Source organism: Babylonia areolata, chromosome 19, assembly GCF_041734735.1.
Source record: "Babylonia areolata isolate BAREFJ2019XMU chromosome 19, ASM4173473v1, whole genome shotgun sequence".
Lineage (NCBI taxonomy): Eukaryota > Metazoa > Mollusca > Gastropoda > Neogastropoda > Buccinidae > Babylonia > Babylonia areolata.
In genome coordinates, this window is record NC_134894.1 from 19,497,286 (window position 1) to 19,518,314 (window position 21,029).

The 21,029-nt window shown below is 37.8% G+C and overlaps 1 protein-coding gene across 1 annotated transcript; it reads left to right on the forward strand.

Moving 5' to 3' along the window:
• The first annotated feature begins 168 nt into the window (after window positions 1-168).
• On the forward strand, window positions 169-20,584 carry LOC143293520 (glycylpeptide N-tetradecanoyltransferase 2-like). The gene is made up of 13 exons (XM_076604425.1): window positions 169-275; window positions 2,774-3,056; window positions 4,151-4,295; window positions 5,600-5,724; window positions 6,701-6,792; window positions 7,191-7,307; window positions 8,121-8,291; window positions 9,185-9,293; window positions 9,806-9,877; window positions 10,287-10,385; window positions 11,029-11,193; window positions 11,909-12,046; window positions 12,509-20,584. The coding sequence occupies exons 1-13, from the start codon at window positions 169-171 to the stop codon at window positions 12,527-12,529; spliced, it is 1,644 nt and encodes a 547-aa protein (XP_076460540.1). The 3' UTR covers window positions 12,530-20,584.
• Window positions 20,585-21,029: the final 445 nt, after the last annotated feature.

Here is a 21,029-nt window from a genome sequence, read left to right on the forward strand (position 1 = left end):
TTTTAGAACGGAACGAATCGTATCGGATTTTATGTTTAAAAAACAACTGCAATATTGTTTTTTCATACTTAGTTGAAAAATCCTCCAGTTTTTATTTTTAATTATTTATTTTAGTTATTATTTTTCAAAGCAGACGGAACAAATCCATTCTGCAGTTAATGCTGCAACATGGCGGATGTTGACTCGCTGCACGATATCGAGAGTTCGGACTTGGATGCCGATCCAAGCAGTGCTGTTGAAGCTGATGCTGAAAGCGATGAGCAGATAAGACAGAGGTTGTGATTTTGTTTAGACAATATTTAGGGATAATTGAATGTTGCCGAAGTGTTCATTTATTTTCTGACCACACTTAACCGGGCTCGCAATGCATGCACTGGCTGAATACGCATGCAATGTGACTAAGCATGCACAGTGGTTATTATGATTTTGATCAACTGATTAGATTTACTCCCTGACCCTACCAGTTTCAGGTGTTTAGGTATCCGCTGTATCAGCAGCACATAGCCAGGTGTGACTTAAACAAATCATAATAACAATTATGCTTGTCTACTGCAATCAGTAAAAAGAGACACGAGACAAGTACCTCCTTGAACAGTTGAAGGAGCAGAGAGGAAGGAAGGAAGGAAGGAAAGAAATCTTATTTTAGTTATTATGTTCAAATGTCCCATCACATACACTGGTGATTGAAGACGTCTGATAAAATTATTGATTAATCTGCACACTTGAATGATCTCCTTTTAAAACAGAATTAGTAAAGCTAAAAAAAAAAAAAAAAGAAAAAAAAAGGTAAGTGGGGGGAAGGGGGAGTTGAATGGTGAAATGGGATAGATGGAAGGTAGAATCAAACTCAGAGAATAAAGATGCACACTGGAAATAAGTAAAATCATTGTACCAAGTCATCCAAGAAAATTATTAACCAAGTTAATGCACTATGTAAAAGAGAAGTTGTTAAAGAAGAAAAACAACTAACGCATAACCAGTCAAATTTATACATCAATGTTTCCAGTGATTGTAGATTTCTATCTATAACACACTTTCATTAACGTTCCAGTGATTGTAGATACTGTGACATACTTTCATAAACTTTCATCAAGGCAGTGGTCCAAGTCAAAATGATAAACTGAACTGCAACATTACAAAAGAAACACTTGATTATAGCTGATATTCAGATAATATTCACTTATTTAGTTTGAAATGAACTAGCCAGTTACATAACACCGCAGTCTGAACATTTTACTGAAGACAGGAAACACTTTCGAAGAAAGTTATTTATCAAATATGATAATTACTCACTTTTTTGTTTGACAGTGGACAGACAGTGCTCTTATACTGTCTTTAAAATTCTGTGCTCCCATTTTCTTGCTGTTCTGTCTAAATGGTTAAATAAAAATTCAAAGAAAACAACTTGGGATTGCAGACATTAGCTGGTTTCCCAGTGAAATAACATGAGCTATTGCTTCTCTTGCGTATTCCAACTTCCATTCAGTTTCCCCCAGCCACCCCTCCCTCATCTGTATCGTGTGAGGTAGGCTCTTGTGGCCTGACCAGCTCAGTGGGTTTAAGTGTGGGTCAGATCACCAATCATCATTGCATCAGATGATGGCAAAGTGAAATACTCTGGCTCCAGCATCTCAGGTGACCTGACCGGGGAGAAGCATGTATTGACAGCATCAGCGGAAAGGCCAACAGCTTCCAGAGAAGAAATTGAAAGTTGTCCTGAAGAAAAAAGAATACACATATATATGTATATAAGGCCATGGTCCACCCAGTGCTTGAGTTTGTTTCGGCAGGCTGGGACTCCACACCACCACACACTACAAGTGGTATGAATCTTTGTAATGATAAACACTATGACTGTGTTACCAGATTTGTCAATGCCAGCTTCTGAAACACCTCCAGTGTTGATGACATGCTCCAACTTCTTGGCTGATCTCATTCTAAGACCATGGGTGTGCTGTGGGCATCACCTTGTTATTCAAAATTATTACAAACAGCGCAGCACGAGCATGGAACTAGGAGAGGTGTATGGACCTAAAGCCATTGCCAGTAATTATAATTATATACTATAAGTAGAGGACATGGTAGACCAGCAGTTCCAGCATATTACCTGCAGGACAGAGTACCTAAATTACAGCTACTTCTTTAAACATAAAATGGAAAAGACTAGCCTTCCCGCCTGAGAGGGAGAGTCCAGTCCCAATCCCTTGACTTTTCTGTCTCTAGAGGTTGTCGGACACCATCACCTAGTTACTTTCAGCAAAACCCAATCCTCTCACCATTCTCTCCCTCTGCCCCCCCCCCCCCCCCTCCACCAGCCTCCCTATCTCCCCATCTCCATCCTTTTTTGTGTTCTTGCTGTTTCCTTCCTTGCCTTCTGCTAGACCTTGAGTGGTGGTCTGGACGCAAGTCATTTGGAGGAGCTGATAAATCAAGGTCCCGTTTACAGCATGCATTTAGCACACGTAAAAGAACCCATGGCAACAAAAGGGTTGTTCCTGGCAAAATTTTGTAGAAAAATCCACTTCGATAGGAAAAACAAATTAAAAAAAAAACTGCATGCAGGAAAAAAAAAGGTGGTGCTCTCAGTGTAGCTACGCACTCTCCCTGGGACGAGCAGCCCAAATTTCACGCAGAGAAATCTGCTGTGACAAAAAGAGTAATACAACACAATACAATACAATTGTATGTTGATGGAAACAAGTACCAGAGCTGCATCTTATAGTTATTTGTATTGATTATGTTGTGGCCCTTGCCACTTTTTTTTCTCTTTCAGTCCAGATGCCACCACCAGAAAAAAGAACAAGAAGAGGAGGAGGAAGTTACGTGACGTCGAACCCTCCAGCGGTGATTCAGACAATCAGACCTCAAATGATGAAAGCAGCACATACAAGTGCCACAAGGTGAACGCCGAGAAAGCCAACTGCGATCATCAGTCCCACTCTGGGGTGGAGGCAGACTCTGAGAGCCAGGGATCCCGTCACGCTGTGAAAACCACCGAGGGCAGGGATGGTGTAGTTGGGGATGGGAAAAATGCCAAGGAAAAGGGCGCTCCACAGGTGAGTCCTCATTGATTCAGAGTCAGACTGGACAGTCAATTTAGACAATACAATACTGGACAGAGTCAGTTTAGACAGTACAAAACATATATAATACAATACAAAATAATACAAATTGTAGTACAACATATCTTTGTTAACCTGATTGGAAATGATGTATGCATTCAGTTTTGCATAGTTGTAGGAACCTGTACAGTACTGTATCTGCATTCTGTGTCATGGATTTTTATAGGGAATGTATATCCTTGCCTCAGTTATTAGTGTCTTGAGGTTAGCTTGTAGTTGTATATATATAATATATATCTCGGTGTTTTTGTGTTTTCCCTCACACATTCATTACTCTTTTGAGGAACAAATAAAATGAAACAAAATGAATGGGTTTTTTTGTGACATACTTTAGTTGTCATGTATTCCTCAAACTACTTGTAAAAAAAGGAAAAGAAAGAAAATATTTAAATGATAATTAGTTCACTATCTCATGTGGTTTTCTTCATCTTGCTTTATGTTTTGCTAAAAGCTATACATGTTTTGGCAAGGTTTTTTTGTGTGTTTTTTGCAAGGGTTACATACTTTTTATTTAGAGTGATTAACTTTTTGATTGCTGTATGGAGATTTTTCCGATCTCCCAGGTCAACATGTGTGCAGACCTGCTGTGCCTGAACTCTCCTCGTGTGTATACGCAAGCAGAAGATCAAATATGCACGTTAAAGATCCTATAATCCATGTCAGTGTTCGGTGGGTTATGGAAACAAACATACCCAGCATGCACCCCCCCCAACCACCTGAAAACGGAGTATGGTTTCCTACATTACGGGGTAAAAACGGTCATACATGGGAAAGCTCACTTGTGTTCATACAGCTTACAAGTGAACGTGGGAGTTGCAGCCCATGAACAAAGAAGAAGACTGCTGAATATTTGTAGGAGGAATGTGGCAGAGTGGTCAAGACAATAATCTGTCAATACAGAGTCTGACTGGGTGTGAGCTCAGTCATAGGCTCAAATCTTATCTCATTGGCGTGATGGTCTTTAGCTGACAAGCACTTTGGCCAGCAGCAGTTAAGGGGTTCACTTGACCTTGCGTGACATGATTCAGGTGGTTGCCTCCACCAACCTGGCCCAGCTGAAGAAGGCGGTGGAACTGCTGACACTGAAGGAGGCTGCTGTGGTGCCCAGGAACCTGGAGGAGGCCAAGCAGAGGAAGTTCCATTTCTGGGAGACACAGCCTGTGCCAAAGTTTGGTAGGATGATACTGAATGATAATGATAATAATGCTACTGCTGCTGCTGCTACCACAACTGCTATTACTACAACTGCTACTACTTTTTTTAATCATAATAATAATAAGAACAATGATAATAATACTGATGATACTACTACTGCCTTTACTACTACTACTACTGCTGATTTATTAAAAATAAACAACCAAAAAACTTTATTCAGCACTTTTTCTGAAATACAGCTCAGAGCCCTATGGGCATACAAAACTCATGAACTATAAATAGTGAAATGATAAAATAAATCATTTACACACTCACTGGAAACAGACATGACACTACTCATCCAACTCGCTTGTGCACACACACACACACACACACACACACAGAGTTTCACACTTATACTCAAAACATTCATAATATTGGTAAACCACAGATATGATTATATAGTGTTAAATAATAATGATGGATAAAAATTCAGTCTCTCTTTGATTTTTTCTCTTTAATGAGTGCTGATGTACATAATGTCAAAATGTCAATGTTCTCTTTTCAGTACAAGATGTGTATATTATCATGTGTGTGTTTGTGTTTATTCGGAAGTTTCCTTTCAATTGACACAACAAATTGTAGAACTTTGTAAAAGACTTGTTTACAAAGCTGACAGCATTACCCACTTTATGAGTAATTTATTACATTTGTTACTTTCACTGTGGTGGTTGATGTATTATTACTCTGAAAAACAAAACAAAACAAAACAAAACAAAAAACATTGCTGTATTGTTACATTTGTTGAGTTTTTGATTGGATATAAAATGCAGCACAAAAGAAAGTATTGCCACTCATCATTGTTCAGTTGTTTTATCCATCTGTTGGCCTTTCTCAATTAAAAAAAAAAAAAAAAATCTAAAATAGGATTACTTGTTTGGGGTGTACCATACCTTTACGTTATGTTCTCTTGTGGGCAAAATTTATTTATGTGCATGCTCACAGGGCTTCTTCGAACTGATGGATATATATCGGTCTAAAACTGGAAAATTGCAACATGGTGGCTTTCATTAATTATAAACTAAAAGCAATCTGATGCTGAGTCACATGTGTTATGTATCTTAGCTTAATTAATAATCTGTTAAATGAGTATTTAATGATTTTATTTTCCATCTTTGGGATTATCCAGCATATATATTCCCCAAATTTCATGTCTTTCTTGTCTCGCTTATGAATGTTTATTTCCTTTCATTGTTGTGTTGAATGAATGCCAATAGTTGAATTCTTTTAATTGTATCATTGAAAGGATACCTTTATTTTCTTTTTGCTGGCTTTTTTTACAGATGAGGTGATAGATGGAAATGAAGAGATTGAGGCAGACAAGCCAGTTGAAGCCATTCGAGCAGAGCCTCTGTCCTTACCAGCTGGGTTTTGCTGGGACACGTTAGACATTGGTGATCCTCTTATTGTGAGTCAATCCTCATTCACACTGTCCCCATCTGTTGTTATTACTTTTGTTGTTATTACTATTTTGTTCTTGTTTTGTTCTTGTTCTTGTTGCTATGATTATTTCTTTCTTTCTTTCTTTCTTTATTATTTTGGTTTGTGGATTACAATGATTTCAAATGTGCTTATTTTCTCTGAGTAACGGCAGCTTGTACATGCTTATAATATACACCTGGTTATTAAGAAGATACAGATCTATACGACATCACATCTAAGACAGAAAAAGGGAAAGACATAATGACAAAAAAGATACCTGTCCATCTTCTCTGGCTCTGAATCTTTCTCTTAGGGATTTATTTGCTTTTCCCCCATCATTGAAATTCCAGTGACATTCTGGTGGTTCAAAATGACATACTCGTATATCTCTGCAGGTGGGAAAAAAAATCCATACCAGGTTTGCCACATAACTTGTTCTAGGTTCTCATGTTCATGTTTGCTTTAATGGGAATATGATTTTACAAAGCAGTCCTGAACTTCTAAAGATGAAAAAATATCTGTGGTTGATTTTATTATATTCTGTTTTATTATTTTGATTATCATGCATCATTGCCATTTGTTCTTGCTGTAGTTCTTGATGTTGAAACAATTTGAGTCATGTGTCTGTGGTAAACATTGACCTTTTTTTCTCTGGATCTCCTACAGATATATACATATTTGAGTTTATTGTTTTCATAGAGCGTTAGATAGGTCATGGTCACACATGATATATCATTCTTTGAAGCTACCTCTTTCCAAAATGCCCCATCTTTCATCCACAATTTTTCTAACCTTCTATCTGCATTTATAGATTTTGTCTGTCATCCCTTCATGTGGAAGTTGTGAGTGAAATTACTTGGATTTGTCTCATTTCAAGGTTCAGTGCTATCATTAATCATTACTGTTTTTCGTATTATTATTCTTGAATGTTTTTATCACAACATATTTTTCTTTTGTTACAGTTGAAAGAACTGTATACCTTGTTGAATGAGAACTATGTGGAAGATGATGACAACATGTTCAGATTTGACTACTCTCCAGAGTTTCTGCAGTGGTGAGTGGCCTTGATACAACAAAGGACTCAATTTGCCATGCCACGATTTCTTTTGCCATGCTAAGATTTCCTCTCTTGTTAAAGGAATATTTGTTATTTTCTGGCAGTTGTGTGGCTATGTAAGCTTTCCATAGATTCCTGTACAAATGCCTTCATTACTTTGAGGGTTATTCAGCATTCAAGTCAAATCAGCTTTATTATCTCTTTAAGAGAAATTCATAATTTTTTTTCTAATTAACTGTTTGCTTTCTTTATTCGTTGAAGAAAAGAAAGATAACTAACCATTTCAAGGTGTTACTGATTACTTCTGTAGAGTTGTGTTTTGTGTATGGTGTGGTTGCAAACTTGAGACGTTCATGTGTGCGTGTGTTTGTGTGTGTGCGTGCTTGTGCGTGCAGGGCTTTGCAACCTCCAGGCTGGATGAAAGTGTGGCATTGTGGTGTGCGGGTGATGAAGAGCAAGAAGCTGGTTGGCTTCATCAGTGCTGTCCCCGCCCATGTCAAGATCTACAACAGGTTGGTTCAGATGTTACATTCTTGTGGCTTGTGTTTTTGCCTATTTTAATTTTTGAAAATATTTAGTCATGATATTGTGTGTGTAGTTTGAAAAAATTGAGTCATAATAGTGTGTGAGTGTACATGTGCGTGCGCAAGAATGTGTGTGTGTGTGTGTGTGTGTGTGTGTGTGTGTGTTGAATATTGAATTTGTCCTGTTATTAATCAGAGCATGTAAATTCCACTGGGTTAGCATATTGAGGATATGTATGTTTGTTTGATAGCAGAGGGAGAAGTGAAAGGTTTGCCTCTTTTGTTTTTGTTCTGGAAACTGTCCTGTTATCTTGCCCCGTGCCTCTTTTTGGACATGTAATGAATCTGTTGATTCATTTAACAAAACATATGTTTACATGTGTTTCTCTGTGTGTGTATGTGTGTGTATGCATGTGTACACTGTGCATCTTAACAGTGTTTCAAGTACCAGGTTGTTTTCTTTTTTTAATAGATAATGTATATTTATATTGAAATTCGATGCTTGCTATGTAAGTATTTTTCACTACTACATTGATTTCTTGGAATACAATTTACTTCAATGATTGAATAACTTATATTGTTTTTTTTTATTTTTCATTATCGTTTCTGAAAATAAGTTTTAACTTCTCTTTCACATGAGCCATAAGGCAAATTTCTGTACTCTTGTCTTTCAGACATGAAAGTGATTGATTGGTTGATTGATTGATTATCATGCTGTCAGTGGTAGCTCGAGTTGTGTACGGGTTTTGTTTTTTCCAGTTTGTGGGCACCGCCACCCATCAGCTAGCTTGTGGTTTTCAGGTCTAAGCGAATGGTGGAGATCAACTTTCTGTGTGTCCACAAGAAGCTGCGCTCGAAGCGTGTGGCGCCAGTGCTGATCAAGGAGATCACCAGGCGGGTGCACCAGCAGGGCCTCTTCCAGGCGGTGTACACCGCTGGAGTGGTGCTGCCCAAACCTGTCGCCTCATGCAGGTAAACACCGCTCTGTGGATGTTTTCGTACAGTTAAAGGGCACAGCAGCCGAGTTGTTAAAGCGTAGGTAAAGGGTGGAGATTTCTCCAATCTCTCAGGTGAAATATGTGCAGACCCGCCCCTGAACCCCTTTCGTGTGTGTATGCACGCAGATCAAATATGCACGTTAAAGATTCTGTAATCCATGTCAGCGTTCGGTGTGTTATGGAAACAAGAACATATCCAGCATGCACACCTCTGAAAACGGAGTATGGCCATCTACATGGCTGGGTACATAAGTAAAACAGTCATACACGTAAAATGTTGCATGTCTGAGTGTGTATGTGTGTGTGCCTGAAATCTGATTGAACAAAACGGGAAACGACTGATGAGCACCCAATGGCAGCTGTCAGTAGGCTCTACCCAGGTAGGCCTGTTGTGCAAATGACAGCGCTTGGAGCTTGGTCTCCGACCGAGGATAGGCGCTATGTAAGTATCCATATCAAGTCAAATCAGGTCACATCAGTCTTCTTTCGTGGGCTGCGACTCCCATGTTCACTCGTATACAAGTGCATGAGTGGGCTTTTACATGTATGACTGTTTTTATCCCTGCCATGTTGGCAGTCGTACTCTTGTTTTCAGCGGGGATTTACATCAGTCACATGTAACTTACTCAGCTATGAAATATGATGAAAAAAGTTTAAATGATAATCTTGCCTGGTACTTACTTTTATTTATTTATTTATTTTATTAATTTATCTTTTTTTTCTAGTTTTAGAAATCCAAAATATTTCCTAAGAGGATTAAAGAAAAATATGTTGCTGAGTGTGCCACACTCTTTATTTTTTTTTTATTATTGAAAAAAAAAAAGGATTTATTTTAAATGACAGTATTATATCCTGAATGTGTTTCAGATACTGGCATCGATCCCTGAATCCCAGGAAGCTGATAGAGGTGAAGTTCTCTCACCTCAGCCGCAACATGACGATGCAGAGAACCCTCAAACTGTACAAACTGCCGGAGGTGAGTTAATAGTCTTTCTCTCATAGGTAAACATTAAAAATTCTTATTAACCTGTGACCCCTGACCTCTTTGGGCATGGAGGATTTCAGAAAACATAAACAAAAATATAACTAGATTTATCAGAACGTTTGCATCAAAACCATCATCTAAAACAACTAGATTTAACAGAATATTTACAACAAAATAAGAATAAGTGTTAACAGTCCTTTCTTTACATGAATGTGCCATACACAGTGTTGCAAGTTTGAATGAATTTGCTGAGTCTTGAAAGAAAAGTTCAGTTACCAAATGAGAACACAGATAAAATTGATCACTTGCCTCCAAAACAGTCTCCTGTGAATCTGTTGACACCAAAGATCTTGACAGGACTCGCACCAAACACGGAAGTGGTGGAGGGTGGAAACTGAAGTCACCATGAAAGAAAGGCATGAAAGGCCACAGAATTGTTTGCTCTGTTGATGATCAGTGAGGATGATAATGATGGTGTTGATGATCCCAGTGTTGTGTTTCAGGCACCAAGGACTCCAGGATTTCGGAAATTCACACCTGCCGATGTGCAGGACGCCTTCAGATTAGTCTCAAGCGTAAGTGATTTTTCGTTTTACATGATTCTGTACTTAGATAAGAAAATTCAGGTCTTGATAGTTTCTGCTTGTTCTCATTTCCATCTTTAACAGCATGCTTCACAATGATAGTACATGATATGGTGCGATTCATATTTAAGTGTTTAGGTTTTACCCTTTTTGGACAGGGTTTCACTTCATCAAAATAAGGAGAGAACAAAAAATTTTGTGGATTGGTTAAAAGTTAAAAAGAAGTCCCATCCAGCCATTTGTATTCATGGACATAATTTATGTGGGTAGTTAATTAAAAGTGAATATTAAACTTAACTATGTATGTTTGTGCTGTGTGTGCATCCATGTGTGAATTAAGCTTACTTTATCAAACATGAGGTCCATGTTTCAGGATGTGTTGAATGTTTTTGTTGTACAGCATATGCAGAAGTTTGACCTGGCACCAATTTTCTCGGAGGAAGAGTTCAGGCACTGGTTCATCCCCAGGGAAAACATCGTGGACAGTTTCGTGGTTGAAGTAAGTTCAGATGTTTAGTTTGGGTGTTGCTGGAACTGATTCACAAATTTGGGGCATCTGCCGCTGTCTTTTGTAGTCACACACTTTGCATATTGTGATGCTTATACCACACCATGTGTCACAAAAGTACGATCATGTGAAGATGAAGATTATCTTTAATGTTGTTGACTGAATGTATATGTGGTGGAAATCAGTCATTTTGTGACTGTGGGCAGTGGGTAGGTCCTTTGGACCTGCAAGGTAAAGGTATCCCCTCCCTCCACAAGTGTTCCATTCCTGGTAGGATGGCCTTACTGCCTTGTGGGTAGACTTGGGAAAAGTCAAAGGTTAAGGGAATAAATCCAAACAAAATAAGACGTCTTGGTGATAAAACCTATCACCATTCTGGCGGCTCCTGCAGCTCATTTGTGGTCAGGATGTGTTGCTCTGTGTCACTCCTTGCTTCAGTGGCTGGCGCGATAGAGGGAGATCACGGTGCTCAGTCGATGTACAGCTTCTAGTCACTTCTAGGGGGGGGGGCTTGGGGATGGGGAATTCAATGACAAGGGATGGGGTTAGTGTAGTGCTGAAGCTGAGTAAAATGTACAACAATGTTGGTTTTTTTTAAATTCTATTTTATTTGATTTTTCTATAAAATTTTCAGACTGATGGCGCCATCACCGACTTTGTCAGTTTTTACACACTGCCATCCACGGTGATGCACCACCCATCCCACAAGTTGCTGCGAGCGGCGTACTCTTTCTATAACGTGTCTGGAGCCACACCCTGGGTCGATCTCATGCAGGATGCTCTCATCATTGCCAAAAATGTGAGTGCTGTGCCTCTGGTGAAAGTTTTTTTTTGTGCCCCCAAATTTCGGAAGTTTTGTTTTCTATATATTGTTGATCATGATGGAAGATAAGGGTGGTAAAGATGCTGCTGTGGGGGTCCATTTAGGTTTGGTACTCCTTGACAAGGCTTTGCTGTCATAATATATCCCAGCTTCAACCAGGCTGAGATACAGACACCTGCAGTGTCCCAGTCTTCACTTTTGAGTCCACAACACACTCAGGTCTGGATAGGAGCTGGCCACATGCTGAAAAAGCTATCTCTGAAGGGAATCAAACCAGTATCCTACCAGTTGTCAGTCCATGATGCTAACATCTTCGCCACAGCAGCTGATACAGGAATAAAGTTTTGTTTCTTGCAGGACTGCTCATGTAGTAAAAGGAATTCCAGAGAGTGATAATAACATTCTTCTTCTTTTTCTTTGTTTGTGGGCTTCAACTCCTACGTTCACCTATATGTACACAGTGGGCTTTTAAGCGTATGACCGTTTTTACTCAGCCATATAGGCAGCCATACTCCATTTTCAGGGGTATAAGAACATAATTTACTGTTGTAGATGCTCACTGTTCTTGGTAACACTTCCATAGATTTACTAAGCCTTTGCTCCTGTGTGTAGTGACCATGAATGTGTGTGTGTGTGTGTGCACATGTGTGTGTGGGTGCGCGCATGCGTGTGTGTGTGTTTGTGTGTACAGATGGGGTTTGATGTGTTCAATGCCTTGGACCTGATGGACAACAAGGAGTTTCTGGAGAAGCTGAAGTTTGGTGTGGGGGACGGCTTCCTTCAGTACTACCTGTACAACTGGAAGTGCCCCTCCATGGAAACCAACAAGGTCAGGGTCAAACGTAGAGGAGAGGGATGGGGGGTTGTGCAGCTTCTGTTCAAACGTGTGTGTGTGAGAGAGAGAGAGAGAGAGAGAGTGTGTGTGTGTGCGTGTGTGCATGTGTTTGTGTGTGTGTGTAGTGTGTGCATGTGTGAGTATGCACAAGTTTTTGTATTGATACGCACTCGTACGTATCCTAATTTCTACTGTATCTGTTGGTGTAAGATTTTCGATTTATGTTCGTACCTTGTTATGTACTATCCCCCCCCCCCCCCCCCCCCCCCCCAATATTCCTTGTGACCCCGGTACACTTGGTAATAAAGGCTTATTCTATTCTGTTCTGTTCAATAATAATAATAATGATAATGATAGTAGTAGTAGCAGTAACAACTATGATAATAATGATACTAATAGTAGTAGTAATGATAATAATGATAATATCACCACTGACAATCACTTTCTCTGTTCCAGGTTGGTTTAGTTCTACAGTGAAGGTGGCAGCTAAGTGTCCGGCTGTGATGAACCTGAATGACTCTGCAGTGAAATCCCTTTGGAACATTGCATTTTTTTTACCTGTGATGGCATACCCGACCGCCCCTTTTTCCCTTTTCTGCCACATCAAGAACATGGAAGCTGCTTGCTGTCAGAACTTACTGACACTTTACCTGGTCATCAGGTGTGATGTGTATTTGCCAGTTGTTTGGTTTCACATACTGTGAAATTTCAAACTGATACAAAAACTAGGTCTAACTGACGTGGCCCCTTTGCATCAGTTTGAGATGGTAGGTATGTTTAGCCAAACAGGGAGTATGATACAAACTTTCCATGTTTGTACTGGGGGAAATATGTGTTCAGTAGACAGTATGAGAGATCGTGGACGGGTGATGTGTGTGGAAGACATATGTTTTTTCAGTGCTGTGTACCTGGGAAGGTATTGGTTAGGTGCTTATAAAATCCATTGCCCTTAATTTGCATGTGTTTACAGTTGATTGTTTGTCTGCTTTTCTGTTTATTGATTGGTTGTTTTTTTTTCCCCCATCTGTGGTAGCAGCTGGATGATAGAATGAAAGAGCTGTATGGAAAGCTGGTTTTTCTCTTGTCTTTCAATGTCTCTCCATCACTTTTTTTTTCTCTCTCTCTCCCTCTTTCTCTCTCTGTGTCTCTCCTACTGTATGCACAGCATTAAGGTTATTCTTGTTGTCTTCCAGAGTACTAAATCCGTACGATTGAAAGATAAACTGTGTACCCAGCTGTGGAAATTGTGTTTTAAGAGCATTAATGCTGGTGCCTATAACTGAGGATGATGTGGAGATCACTTCCATATTCATACTTTTGTAAACAACGCTTGGTATGTCATGAAACGTTTCAGCAACAAAATCCACAAATGATTTGGAATGGGAGGGGGGATGTTATCCCCACCATCTTGAACAGTATGAAGATAGGCATAGTTTTAAGTGAATACTACTCAGGTTCTTGAACATTGAATGCATTCAGACTTACTACAGAATTCTCAGTATTAACAAACGATTCTATGGAATGATTTTTGGGGGGGAGATTTTAGCCCATTGTGCACCATGCACTATCACAACATATTCCAGCTTCCACACAGTATTGTCTGTTTGATCACTTTATTTCTGATTATAAAAAAAAAAAGAAGAAAAAAAAAAAGATGCATTGTTGATTCACTTTCTGCACAGTCTGCATGTAATTGATGTCAATGATATTCCCTGGAAAAGGTTGAAAGGTTAGAAAAATAAATGTCAATAAAGTGCTCCTTTTTGTCACAGGTGCACCGCATGAGATAGTGTGCAAACAGAGAGTGTTTATATGTTCTGTTCCACTTTTCATAGGTGATTGCATGTGTATGTAGATATCACTGAAGATGCAAGATTTCTCTTGTTTTTTTATCTTTTATTTTTTATTGATTGAGTTGTTTTGACATTGGCCCAGATGGGTCACTGTACTAGGGCCTTGATGCATGAGATCTAAATCTAACATTAAAACATATTTGTTCAAACAGTATTTTAATAAAATTAGTCATATGGATCTTTCTTACGCAACCCCCCAACCCCCAGCTGTCTTTGTGGATATGTGTGCATCAGTGTATGGGGGGAGGAAAAGGGGGTGTTGAGTTGGGAAAGGTATGTCAGTTGTGAGTGACGTTACATTGTTTTAAAAATAATGTTTTCCCCAGCTGTCTTTATGGATATGTGTGCATCAGTGTATAAGAGGAGGAAAGTGGGGTGTTGGGTTGGGAAAGGTATGTCATTTGTGAGTGATGTTACATTGTTTTAAAATTAATGTTTTGAGCGAGTTTCACTTCTTGTGTTTATTAAGGTGTGTCGATTTTTCGTTTTGTTTCATTTAATTTTTTTTTTTTTTTTTAAATTATATTCCTGTGCCCTATTGAAGTTATTCACATCACTTGTACTGTTCAGTGGGTGAAGAAGTGCAGGGTAAGCACTATAAAAATGCACATTATTATTATTGTAGGAGAGGGCAAACACTATACAAATAAACATTAATTATTCTTTGTCATCATCGTATTATATTATTATTATTATAAAAGGAGAGAATAAATGCTGTATAAATGCACATTATTATTATTGTTACAAAGAGATGGTAAACGCTATATAAATGCACATTATTGATATTATTATTGAAAAGGATGGTAAACACTATAGAAAATATTGTTAATTCTATTATCAAAAGAAGATGAAAGCTTGTACTCTTAATCAATAGCCAAGTGAAAACCAGCATTTTGAAAGCTTTACAAGTTACTGTTCTTTGATTTAAAATACTTAAAAAAAACAACAACAACAGCAAATTTCTTAAAAGCCCAAAACACACAGGCAATGAAAAGACTTGGTAGATTAGAAACAGGATTAAATAAAAAATAAAAATGGGAATAACATATTACTGAAAATGAAACAAATGTTGGAAATTCTGAAGCTGACTGAGGGCATAACACCTGCTGTGGGAAATCCTGCACTCAGTTTTATACTGACATGTATGCAGTTAGTCTCATATCTCTCAGACATAGAAGTTATTGACAATGATATTGAATAATGACAATGTATGGGCGTGCTTGTCGTAGGTTTAATTTGTCTGAGAAGTCGAGAACTGCATTTTTCCTGCACTGTGTGACACTGATCTTAGATGTGTATTTGGAATAAGATACTCTTTTGATTTCAAGGGTATATATGAATGCTACTTTAAGATACTCTCGTGATTTCAAAGGTATATATACATCACAAAATGTGCTTTTGTTTCTCCTTCCCCCTGTAACTATTTCATTTATATGTGCATTAATAATGGACAGTTTGCTCAATCCAAAAAAACATGTGCAGACCTGTGGATGTTTGGGGAAAGGGTACAATCTAAACCAAGTGCCATTCTTGTTCCTTTTTGCATGTTGCATGACTGTTGTCCATACGAACATGGGAGGAAGTATGTCACAATGTGTATTGAAATACTGCAAACACATGTACGCCATGCATACTTGCCATAGATTAGAACACCTGGTTTGTTTTCACATGTTTTTTTAGTTTAACCGTTATGTGGAAAGACTGAACAAAACATCTTTATGACTTATATTTCTTTTAAGTTTTGAAGATGTTTGGATGTATTTAAGTAAGCAGTACATGGCACTTAGCTGTAGTTCATTCAAGTAATTTATTTGTAAGTTATTTAGATGTAGATTTTTCTTCATGGAGCGAAGAACAATAATCAGAACTTGGCATTTGCTTTTTTTGACTTCTTTTCTGTTTTACATATTAAAGTTATTTAGCCTGTGCGTGTATGTCTTATTGATGTATAAATTTGTGTACCCAGATGTGAATATCCCCTCCTTTTTTTTCATGTGTGTATGTTTGTGCACGTTGTACTTCAGCTGTGGTGCATTTTAAGTATCTATTATATTTCAGGTGTGGTACATGCACTGCTTGGTTGCGTTTTGTTTGTGTTTTTTGGGTTTTTTTTCCACTGCAAGTATTATTTAAAGAATTAACATATTGTTCAGGTGAGGCTTTCTTATGATCATGATGATGTGTTCACAGGTTACATGGATGCTATTAACTTAAAAAGCTTTTGGAGATATTGTAATCGTCCTGAAAATTTGTGTTGTTGAATTTTTAGCTCAGTATTGTAACTTGTTTTATTCTCTCACTTTCTTATCTTTTTTTCAGGTTTTGTTTTCTTGGTGTTTCTTTTATTGTGTAATTGTTCTGGGTTTTTTTTTCTTAAAATGGTTAATTTGTCAAATTGTGTTTGTTTGAAATGAAAGGATATGATGTATAGAGTATTTAAAAAAAAAAACACACAAATTTTTGCATGGAGTGTGTGTGTGTGTGTGTGGGTGTGTGTTTAATGCTGTAATCATTGTTAGTTGAAAATTTAAACACAAATTTGTACATTATTTATTTTCTTTTGTTAACAATGGAATGTTCCCCATTTTCTATATTTTGATTAACTTAATTGGTCATTAGCAGCTTTAATGACTCTTGCCCCACTCAAGTCCTGTCCCCCGTGTACATCATTGCCAGTATGTTGTTTTTGCCTTTCTGCACCCTTACAACTTCAGTTGGTTCCCTGTGTGTGTGTGTGTGTGTATGTGTGTGTGTGTTTCAGTTATCCACGTAGTATTTACTCTGTGGTTTGAATGTTAATTGTTATGATTTTAGTTTTCATGATACTTTGTTCGTTTCAATCTGTATGTGATTTGAATTTTATGGCATTATTTTCTCTAATCCTTTGTATAGTGTGTGTTTTTTTATTCGCTCGTTCACTCTTTCCCCTGTGGTTTGCATTTTATGTTATTTTAAAATGTTGTGATGATTCCTGTCCACCTTTACATGATTCAGATCTGTAAGCTCTGATATGCCTTGAAGCCTGTGCATTAATTATTACTGTGCACTGGCAATGTATGCATGTGCGTGAATATTGTGTGTGTGTGTGTGTTTGTGAGTTTGCATGTCTGTGTTTGTGTATCTGCGTTTTTACTTCAAAGAGAATGCATAAATGCAAAAAGAGAGGAGATAATAATGTGTTAGTTACAAAATGGGTATTTTGAAAAGATGAGCTTAGGATCAAGTAGCTACAAATGTTATGTATTTATAACTTAGTATTCATGGGCTGTGCACTTGTTTTTGTAACTTTTTTTTATATGGGCTTAATTACATGTATGACCATTAATATTCTGTTTTGTTTACGTCATTTTGGCATCCACTCTTTTGTTTTTAAGCTTGGGTGGAGACAGGGGGTGTTATTTGGACAGATATAGATTAAAGTTCCCATGGCCTTTTCAGGCCTTAGAGGCAGTGAATTCATCACTGTGTTTAGGGCTCAGCATGGGAAGGCAGAGCCCAAACCTCTATCTGCCGCTTCTATGCTCCCCCAATTTAGGTACTCATTTACACCTGGGTGGAGTGAGGAAAAGTTTTATAAAGTTTCTTTCCCAAGGGTGCATGGCTGAGCCAAAACGGGGCATGAAACTGATTACTGGTGAACACTGGATCAGAAGTTCAACGCCAGATGATTTATCCATGAAGCCTCCTTAAAGAGAGATACGGGCATGTTCAAATCAGCATTAGCACACACACACACACACACACACACGCACACACACACACACACACACCACATATAGACTGTGTGATATAGTGTGTGTCTGTGTGTGTGTGTGTGTGTGAAGTGTGTCATGATGCTGGGTAAATCAGCACTTGTTGATCTGTGCATTGTGCTGGATGTTTTCCACACTGGATGTTATAGTTCCGCAGCTACCCCCATGTTCTGTAGAACCTTATGTGTTTGATTGTGCTTCTACAAATCCTCATCTAACACAGCTGCTTAACCATGTTGCAAACCATTCTTCAGTCAGACCAAAATGTGAACATTCCTGGTCATTCCTGCCTTTTTTCCTTTTTAAATTTTTTATTTATTTATTTATTTTTTTTGATAAACAGAATGAAAGAATTTGCACATATTATACTGGATGGATTTGCCTTCCTATGCATTTATGACCATGATAGTGTAATAAGTTTAGATTCTGAATTTTCTGATAGGGTGTTGGATTAGGACTTCATTGACAGGATATTAGATTAGGTAATGGGAATAAATCAAAACATATTGGAAGTATGATTAACATTTTGTTGCAGTTTTTATTATTATTATTATTTTTTTTATGATTCAGGGTGTTAGATTAGGACTTCTTTGACAGGATATTAGATTAGGTAATGGGAATAAACCCAAACATATATTGGAAATATGATTAACATTTTGTTGCAGTTTTTTTGTTTTGTTTTTTCATATGATTTTTTTAAGAATAGGCAGGAACAGTTCAGCACAGCTGTCAGAATAAGATTACAAATGGATGGTTTCTGACTGGAATTTCAGATTTTTGTTTGTTCCGAAGCACAGAAAGCCTCTAATGTTTGGGAATCTTCCTACCAGATCCAGATCCAGATCAGTTTTCCTCAAAATCAGCATATTCCTGTTAAGTCCTGTTGTGTTTTTAGATTAACGGGAACTATCAAACTATCATAAGTATATGGATTAGTTCTAAAAAGAAAAAACAAAACAAAAAAAAAACAACCAAAAAACAAACAAACAAACAAAAAAACCAACCCCACACCCACCCCCCTCCCCCCCAAAAAAAACAAAAACAAAACAAAAAAAAAGAAATAAAAAAAGAAAAGAAACTGGCACATGTATCTTGACTTTAAATTTCCTTCTTAATCTCACTATCAGGTTTACACCATTGTTAGACCAGGTAGCATTTTAGATAGCAGGTCCTGTAAGCCCATTTGCTTTAAAAAATTTCCACAGTCCTAGTTAATGTATGTAAAATGAATCCTTTTTTGGTTTGGGTTTTTGTTGTTGTTGTTGTTGTTGTTTTTTCTTTTCTTTTTAACAGAAAACTCTCCTTGGCAGAGTTGTTGATAAAAAAATACAAGGGAAAAAAAAAGCCGAATGATGTTAGAACCTTAGCATTCAGAAGATTGCAGATATGGGTTACAGACATTATCAACGTTGAGTGATGTGGAGACCTGTGAGCTTTGGGATTTTGTTACTCCACAAGTTTTCCCATTTCATTGATTGTGTAAACTGACAGACTTTGTTTGAGAGTGACAGAAATGTACCGAATGATAAGCTGCTTCGGAATTGTGACAAATATGAGTCATACTTGCATATCAGATGTGAAGACTATAATTGATTAAAGAAGCATGGAAGATTTTCAGTGGAGGTAATAATTGTTTTGAGTGAAAACATTGTTTATGGATCCCTCAGTCCCAGCTGCTACACATAGTGTGTGTAAAAGGGGATGAAGATGGTGTGTGTACATGTGTGTCAACGGATGGTGGTGTAAAGTTCCAGCATGTTGTTTTCTTTTTGTGCACAGAGACAACCAGTATGCTCTAATGTAGTCTAAGTGACTGAATTTATGAAGAAGAGCATGGTGGATCAGAATATATTGAAGGGAGGGACTGTTAGCAAGCTGATTTGTAATAATTAAGACATAGTTATCAAATAAAGCTGATTTCTTCCATGTGGTAGGTGTAAAGCCATACCATAAAGCCAAACCACTTTGTGTATCCTTTCATGTCATTTTATGTCATTGAACATAAGATAGGCATCATAATTCTATTCTGGAACTAGTCTCAGCTATTTTGAGGGTGTGATATTTTGAGGGGCGGGGAATTGGGGGTGGGGCAAAGGTCTTGGCCTGTGCAATTAGATGGTTTTTATTTTTATTTTTAAGTAATCAGAAATGCATACAAGGACAACATACAAAGTGCCAGTTCTTTTTTTAATAAAAAAAAAAAGAAAGATATTTTTTATGTGGGCACACCTGTGAAAAAACAACAACAAAAATACCCTTAATAAGTAAAATGATACTGTCCTTGTCAGACTTGAGACCAGAAGTCTGCTGATTGATCATGTGTGTGTGTGTGTGTTCAGTCCTCAAGGCTGCGCAGTGGATTGCCTTTGTCCCAGGATTAGTACAGAGTCATGGAAGCCTGGAAAAGTCTTGGAAAAACAAGAGATCCATTTCCAGGGCTGGAAAAGTCTTGGTATATATAATGCTTTACCCTTCAGGGTCTGAAAAAGTACTGGAATTTTGATAATACCTTGGATCAGTACCATTGAATGAAGAGCTTTTTGATCTTTATGAAACAAACAGTTGAAATGATAACATAATTGAGATAGTAAAGTTATTCTGACTCATTAGAAAAAGTTGTGAAAATTGAATATTGATAACAGGATTTCCATTGACCTCTTTTGTCATTGGTGTAGCAGACTAGTATTTGATTCAGTATGGTTTTGTGTTATGGTTTCAGAGATTTTTAGACATGTTTGGAAAAAAAAAGTCTTGAAAAAATATGGAATTTTGTTCAGTCACATCTTTGAAAACCATGTAATGTCTGTCGGAGGTGACGTGAAAGGTACTTGTTATCAAGGTGAAAGCATGGGTACGAGTGACAGTACTTGGTGAAAGAGATGTTGGACCTGCATTTTTAGTTTGATAATAAAGCTCTCCAAATAATTTAGGATGCTTTTGGTCATATTCTGTGTGTGTGTGTGTGTGTGTGTGTGTGTGTGTGTGTGCTTGCATGCTTGTCTGTGTCTGTGTAAGAGATTGCTCAAACAATAGTCTTGTATTCACACATGCATTCACTCACACATGCATCCACCCACACCCACACATACACACACACACACTTGTGCAGATGCCCACAAATGAGGGTGAATTATGAGCTCTTCACAAGCTGTGACATAGATGCACCAGATGTATATAATCAGAAACAATTTCTTGTATTTGTTATCAGCAGCATCAATGTTAACACCAAGAGACGGAAAAAGATGGAATTACTCTATCAATCTGAAAATTGAACACCCTGTGCTCATTCTTCCATGTATCTTTCTCCAGTAGTTTTATTTCTGTTCACAAATTATGTGCTATTTTTTCTACCCTCACACACACACACACACA

Bases quoted from the DNA above. Each gene is read 5' to 3' on its own strand.
- LOC143293520 (XM_076604425.1), top strand. From the start codon at position 169: ATGGCGGATGTTGACTCGCTGCACGATATCGAGAGTTCGGACTTGGAT. The intron at 5,725-6,700 runs GTGAGTCAATCC...CTTTTGTTACAG, and splicing joins ACATTGGTGATCCTCTTATT to TTGAAAGAACTGTATACCTT. The intron at 7,308-8,120 runs GTTGGTTCAGAT...TGTGGTTTTCAG, and splicing joins CATGTCAAGATCTACAACAG to GTCTAAGCGAATGGTGGAGA.